Genomic DNA, 7,540 nt, shown 5'->3' with positions numbered 1-7,540 from the left:
CAGGCAATTTGGACATGGGATTCGTAGCACTTGTGTTGTTGATTTTGAGTCTCACTGCTTCTGCCGAGGACGAACTCGAACTGCAAGCTCGCCTGACGCCCGTATGTAAAGCGTGCACAGATTTTTTCGGTAAAAATTGTCTAGCCGATTCAGCTAAGATAAAAAAAGACTTTGCGCACGGACGCAAGCACGCACAACCATATCCAGCATTTTGTGCAAAAGCATTTTTCTCCGGGACATAGCCTGTAAACATCACTATTTCATATATTATATGATTTCACTATAAATATCATTATATCCGCAGATCTCTCGTGAGCAGGCTGAATTTTTTTGTTAGTGCTTTTCCTGCGGTCAAAAACGTTCCCATTGCTTTTCAATGGCAGTCTTAACTGCTCGATGCAAGCGATGTAAAAAATTTTAAAATAAAAATTCTGCTACGCATCGAAGGAATTGACCATTACCTTCAATGTTTCTATAGGAGTCGTTTACACTATTGCAATATTCAGATTTTTGTCCAAGACTGCTGCGCATGGCACAAAACAGAGCTCAATGTAGTGCTAAATCTGGCCTAGAAGGTGCAATGTTATATTAAAATTAATTTTTTTTGTTCTATGACTTCTTCATCGTTCATCAACATCATATATATATATATATATATATATATATATATATATATATATATATATATATATATATATATATATATATATATATATATATATATACATTACGTTTTGCAATGAAAAACATATTGTGCCAAAAACACGTTTACACCATCTTGCTTGGGTAACATTATTTATAAGTGATTGTTTGACATAAATATCACATTTATTTAACACTAATGGCCGTACGTCACGTCAGTATTAGAACAAATGGCTATATTGTGCAGTTTTGCTGTTATATAAAAGTAAAGATTATTTGAACCGCGTTGAAAACAGAAACGTTCAATCGTTTCGAAGGAAAAAAAACAATTTGTGCTAATGCATATCTACATTAATCAAGTCTCTGGAAGATAAAGACAGTGTTACTTGCATCATATCTTATAGTTTTATTCACATCAAATAACAATAATGGAAACACCCTCATGACTTTAATGGTTAGTGGGAAGGGTTACGGAAGTTTTGCTCACTCGATCATCTCGCGTATATTACAAAATCCCAGCTGTAAACCGTCACATATTCACAGTATGAGGGGTGCGGGGGCCGGGCTGTCCTGATTACTCTGCGTTCGGTCGTGCTAGCGGGAAGTGACTGTGGCAAAGTGAATATGTACGAAAACCAAGCTTGAAATGGAGCCGCGTTGATGGCGCGAAGAAAATAAATAGATGACGCAGTATGCACTTTAGACTGTTATTTACAGTCTATGCGAAGTTAAGAGGGGCTAAATTTTAAGGAGCGTTTTTTTGGGGACTAGGAAATTGTAATTCATTCCATGTGCTTCATTACTATCATGCTTTCAAAGATGCTGCGAATTGGGCTGTAAACAAGCGCTCAATCATTCAAGAATTAAAATTCTTATAGACCCAGTGCATCAGTGTGCTAAGAATAGAGAGTGATTACCAACGTATTAGAGGAATGACTCGTTAGGATATACTGCCCAAAAACGCCGGAACGTAAATGAAAGACTGAAAGAGCATCATGTACCTTTTTATCCCTAGCTGGAGCCGGTCATTCGCCGGATTCTAGTACAAACTGGGAGGAATACCGCTCGATGTATGACGCGACCTCTCCGATTCACGAGAGAGGGCAACAAATAGGATTGGAAATACTCTCGGCCAGCGAGATTCACAAGGGGGGGTCAGCGTCCAGTACCTGATACTGGCGAAGAAAGAAATAGAGTTTATGGGCATGCGCTTTTCACGCACGTATCGGTATAGTAGTGAACGAAGGCAGAACAGTTACCTGCGATGAGGTGCCTGTGAGTGCTTGTTCGAGTGTATACACTTAATATGTGCGCAAAGTAATGATAACTCTAAATCTGGCATTTCTTATGTATGTCAATGTCACGTTCGTGTCTGCTGATTCTGCAATAATCGCGATGTTAGAGAAGTTTTAGTTATACCCAAAACAGAGGCATGACTTTCTGACTGCTCTCAAAATTCTGTGCAACGGTAGCGTTTACTTAGTCTGGCAGTTTGTCTTCCGTTTCCAAGTGGCTTGTTGGTACGTGTAATGGATGCATAGTTGCTTTGAATCCAGAGGGCTACTACAGTACTTCGCGCTTGGCTTCTCTTAAACGGCGTTTTCGCTTGTTTTTTCCTTTCGTCTTTGTTCTTTATTACAAAAACACTGTCAGATATTAGGCTTTTCAACAAGACAAGGAATTAGAGCCCAGCTCCTTTTTGTACCACATATAAGAACACGCTCAATTAAGACAAGTATACCACTTGGGGATCTTTAACGTGCACTGACATCGCACGCTAAGGCGCCCGAGTGCTGTGCGATGTCAGTGCATGTTAAAGATTCCCAGGTGGTCAAAATTATTCCGAAGCCCTCCACTACGGCACCTCTTTCTTCCTTTCTTCTTTCACTTCCTCCTTTATCCCTTCTCTTACGGCGCGGTTCGGGTGTCCTTTGATATATGAGACAGATGCTGCGCCATTTCCTTTCCCTAAAAACCAATTATTATTATTATGTATAATACGACTAGAGAGAGAGAGAGATAGAGAAAGGAAAACTTTAATTTTGCTCGTAGATTTTGGTCGCGCATGTGTGATGCCCTTATTCCAGAGCCCCTGCAGCTGTTGTGGCACTTACTATTTGGAGAGAGCCCTTACCCGCCTGCCCATGAGGTGTTTGTGGCCCTTCACTGAGGCGGGCAACAATGGCATTGACGAACAGAGAAACGCACAAGTGTCTGTTTGTGACGTACCAAGTTTGCACGACAGCTGCTCTTTCCTCCAAGAGAAAGTTTGTTATCTCCGTGTAGCCTGAATAGCCAAGTCTCTACATGAGCCTTTTGTGGCGTAATTGTCTGCGCAGTGCGAGCTGATAAGGCAGTTTGGCTACCCGTGCGATGTCAGCTACGCGGCTACGGACGACGGGTATGTTCTTGAAGTGGACAGAATTCGGCACGGATGCTACTCGTGTGACACCTGGAAACAGGGAACGGAGCGCCGTTATCCCGTGCTACTACTACCCTCTCTTATGGCAACGTCGGACATGTGGTTCTTGAATTACCCGTCACAGAGCCCAGGTAAGCATCCCCGTGACAAGTATCTAGCAGCAGAGCTCTGTACACGAATAAAACGCTGTGCTGCATGTGCGGCTAGATGCAGAGCTGTCACAGATTGTTCTCACTTCTCCTTTGACGCCCCAGATATCATGGAGATTGCTTTAAAGACTTATGTTCTCGATCAGTAGCCCATCGGTTTAGCGCTCACGCGTCCTACGCTCATCGTGACAGCCACGCATCCTGACGCCTAACATTGACGTAAGTGATGCTGCCAATATAAATGGCGTGCACGCAGCTTTCGAGAAAACGGCAAGCTCTACAGAAGAACCCGCAATTTACCACCTACCAGCAATTTCGAAACACGTTCTTAAAATTAGGAAAAATTGGTGTAGCGAATTTTTTCAGAGATTACGCACCCTTAGTTTAAATACAAAAGTGCTGACAGGCTCGGAAATTCAGTCAAAGCATCGACGCAGCGCCATGGATATTTAAGGCTTCCGTCAATATGGCACTCTCTTAAACATTTCATTTTTTTATGCAGCGTTGTGCTTTTTGGGGAGCAAGTAACAAGTGAACAGACATAAAGATGTCAGTTCTAAATTGAGAGTGTTGCGGCAGGCAGAATTTTGAGATGACTTTGTGAGGAAGTATTTAGAGTTGAAATTTAGCTCAGAACGGCAGAAAAAACGAGAATGCAATATCATAAACGAATCGTCTCAGATTCTTCTGACGTCGACGCGGAGCAGAAAATTCTGCGATATAAACTTCGCTGTCATTTAATGCCGTGGCGAAAGTCTTTAAAGTTTTTTTCTGCCTTTACGAATGATTTATTTATTTACACAAACCGCATGCCATCACTGTGAACCACAGGAGGATCACTAGGAGAGAAACTGGACCGCCGTAACAGATAAATAGAAAATACAAAAAACTCTTATATCGTTCCCGGTAAATGAATTGAAGTTGACTGCATGCCGGTGGCTACTGACATACTGTGGTCCCATTTACACTTGAACAGACCCTTCTGATGCTCACGCATTAATAATCAATGCAATACAGAATTCACTGTTCTCATATCAACAATGAATAAGTGTAAACAATCAAGAATCGCGTTCTGATTCCTTCGCAAAACTAAGAGGCTCATAAGGATTAGAAAGTAGGAAGTTTCGCTCCGATACTGTATGAAGGAAACAACTGTTCCAGAAGCATAAGTAAATAAAATATCAGGTTTTAAGACTATTGTTGCGACTTGCAGTCATAGAAAAGAAGTGTTTTGAGGGCATTGATAGCGCTGTTTTCGTATTACCAGTTATAAAGCTGTGTAAAAACGAAAGTCGACTAATTTTGCTAGCGACCTCTTCGCGAGGATTTTAAGAAATTGCGTCAGTTCTGTCGGATAATCCTATCTTTCTGTGTATTCAAAAAATATCCCGGACCGTTTTTATTTTGATGTCCTGAAGCTGGCCTATTCATTCTTTTATATGGAAGCGGGGTACCGCTCAACTGCCGCATATTAAATTTTTGAGCCCGACCTATGTTGTTTAGAAGATGTTTAATGAAGTGCTTTACAGCTCCTTTGCGGAGCGATATTCTCCGAAAGGAACAATTCTAAATGTGGGATATGTACTCACGTCTAGAGAGCTTGTTTGTAAAGGTCCTACCTTGGTACTTACATTTTCTATCTTCGCAAACCGGTTTCTCGTTCAATATATAGGTGTCGACGCCAGAGTATATCTTCCTAGTGACACAAAAACCTGTTTTATCAGTAGTTAGGACCATGCCCCAAAGCGTACAGCAATCAATAGTTCCAACAAGAGCTTTTGCAATGCAATATGGTGATGCTCGAACAATATTTCTTTAAAGCAACACAATCATATGCAATCAACTTTAGGGTCACATCTTCTTGCACTGCACCATCTAAATCCTTTACATAAATAGGAAACAGTGACGCACTCTGCAGTGATTACCCGGGAGGTCACTGGTGCCCATTACATGAACATTTGTCGTTTCTACGAAGTGTTTGGTTTCTCGCGCGAAAGAGCTTATCCAGGGAACAACGGAAGAAAGCAAGCTCAAGTATTTCAGCTTGTAATCAGTTTATCATAAAGTGCTTTATTGAAGGCATGGCTGGAATCCAGGAATAACATGCCAACCTAAGCAGACATATCAAATGCTCCAGCAATCTGGTTTGCCGTTAAGATAAGAATCGTGGTAGTAGAGAACCCTTTCTTCAGGCCATGTTGCAACAAAATTTATTAGCAAAAACTTTTCGGCAGCAGAATCATACGAGCAATTCGCCAGACATACAGTACAATACCGAAATTCAGCTACACCATGAACAACTGAGATGAAGTGAGAATCAGGTGCAGATTTTCATATGACATCAGCCGACAAATCTACGCTGGCTACAGGCACATAACAGCTTCTTATGCTCGCTTCTTTTCTTGTGTTTTTTGATACTTGTAGGTTATGTAAGAAAATAGTGTTCGGGGGTTAATTCGATGGATAGCCAACTGTGCTAGAACCGTAATCAACCAGAGAGCTCGTGAAATGAAGTTCTTTAAGGAAGCTGATGTGCATGATGGCAACTCATGTTCAGGTTGATGTGGACTAAGCCTGACGTGGTAGACAAAGAAGTTGACGCGGGAAGCCGCCTCTCTGCAAGAATGAAATGTATCGGCGCTCCTCATAAACTGCGCCTTTTTCCTCGTATTCTTCGGCAAATTCACATAAACACTCTCCTAACCCCCGCCCTTTCTCTCCTCTACAAACTCTGTCCCTTGCATGCTCCAATCTCCCCTGAACCTCTGCTGATATGAATCATTCCATTTTCTCCTGACCCATTCCCATTTATTGTCTTCACTACTTACACCTGCCAAAGTGGCTAGACTGGGTAACGTCGGACCAGCTGCCTGGCCAGTTGGGTTGGTGAACGTGGTACAGGATGTCCTCTACGCCTAATGATGCGTTGTAGCACAGTTATTTCAGTCTCTGTCATGACTGTTCGTATATCAGAATCGGTCGTCACTGATTCATGTCACTTCTGAACCAAGAGCAAAATACGGCTGATGCATATACTGCGCAGTTTAAAAAATACTGTTGAACAGCCTGGATGAATGAAAGCAATGCGGAAACTGTGCGTCTTTATGAGTTGAGCTGCAGGGAGCCGCACAACAGCTCTTGCCGACGGAACTTTAAGAGTTTGGCGAAGGTATGGAATTCGGATAACACTATGCAAAGTAATAAATCAGAATGACTTCATTTCAATAGAGTGCAGCTGCATCTTCTTTTGTAGCGATCGGGTAGTCGCGACATACGGAACATCGCGGCCGCCCTTAAGTATGGCGCATGACCTGCAGCTGCTGCCAAATGGTAGCGGATGGGAGTAAAATTCTTTCATTATTGCTTTCAGGTTTTGCGACGCTACTGCACCAGCTGAAAGCAGATTTTCACCAATGAAAAAAAGGGAGTGGTTTTCAGCTTAAAATTCTGCTTTGCTTCGTCCTGACTCCGGAGCGACCTCGCATGAAGAAAAGCTTTCGGAGCCACATAGGATTTCCAAGTGTCTGATTGGTTTCTTTTCAAAAGCATTGCGAGTGTTGTTTCTAGCTCGGCAACGCTGACAGCCGCAATTGCACTCTCCTTGCTTTCACAGGCTTCCTCCTTGCTGATGATGGTTTTGACGTCTGGGCTATGAACGCGAGGGAGTCAGTGGAATATTCGCACCACCGGACAATGTCCAAAGAGGACGAGAAATACTGGCAATGGAGGCAAGCTGTGCAACAATTTTCTTTTAATAATCAGACTGCATGGCGTGCTACTGGTTTTTGTTAGTAATTTTAGCGGGTAATGTTATTCAATTTATAAAACGTCCTGGCATTTCGAGCTTTGCACAGTATTTATTAATGCATTACTAGGCTATGTCGGCACGGAAATGTCTGCAAAAAGTATCCGCAAAATGTGTCCGAAAAACGTGGAAGCGAGAGCGGTGTGGTGAAGTATATAGGGTCAGTGATTAAACAATAACCAGTCAGAGTAATTAGTGATTATCCGACAGGATCAGTAATTAACCATTCATCCTAATTAACAGTCGAAATCAACAACACCAGTTAATGACACTAATAATTGAAGGCAATCAATTAGCGTAGCTAGCCAGAGAAATTAATAGCATTAATTAATTAGTCACTCTCAATGTTTGGTTAATTCTAGTTGGCGATGCTGTAATTATTTGATTGGACTAATTAGAACATGTGGCGTCATAGGGGTGTGATGTCATCCAATACGCTGATGACTTCACGCCTACAACCAGTTAGAGTAAAGCGAAAAACGGAGCCCTGAATGTCGGTGTCTGATGAATAGTATAATATGC

General features: G+C 42.0%; 1 protein-coding gene across 1 annotated transcript in view; it reads left to right on the top strand.

The window, feature by feature from the left end:
* LOC144097892 (lipase member M-like) overlaps positions 1-7,540 on the top strand; it is a 33,506-nt gene continuing 25,966 nt past the window's right edge. The window contains exons 1-3 of the mRNA XM_077630497.1: positions 1-101; positions 2,982-3,195; positions 6,827-6,941. Coding sequence (XP_077486623.1) covers positions 15-101; positions 2,982-3,195; positions 6,827-6,941 — 416 coding nt within the window. The 5' untranslated portion in view covers positions 1-14. The remainder of the gene's footprint in view (positions 102-2,981; positions 3,196-6,826; positions 6,942-7,540) is intronic.

Source organism: Amblyomma americanum, chromosome 7 (assembly GCF_052857255.1).
Source record: "Amblyomma americanum isolate KBUSLIRL-KWMA chromosome 7, ASM5285725v1, whole genome shotgun sequence".
NCBI classification, from domain to species: domain Eukaryota; kingdom Metazoa; phylum Arthropoda; class Arachnida; order Ixodida; family Ixodidae; genus Amblyomma; species Amblyomma americanum.
The sequence above is the reverse complement of the archived record's forward strand: the minus strand, read 5'-3'. Positions and strand labels throughout refer to the sequence as shown.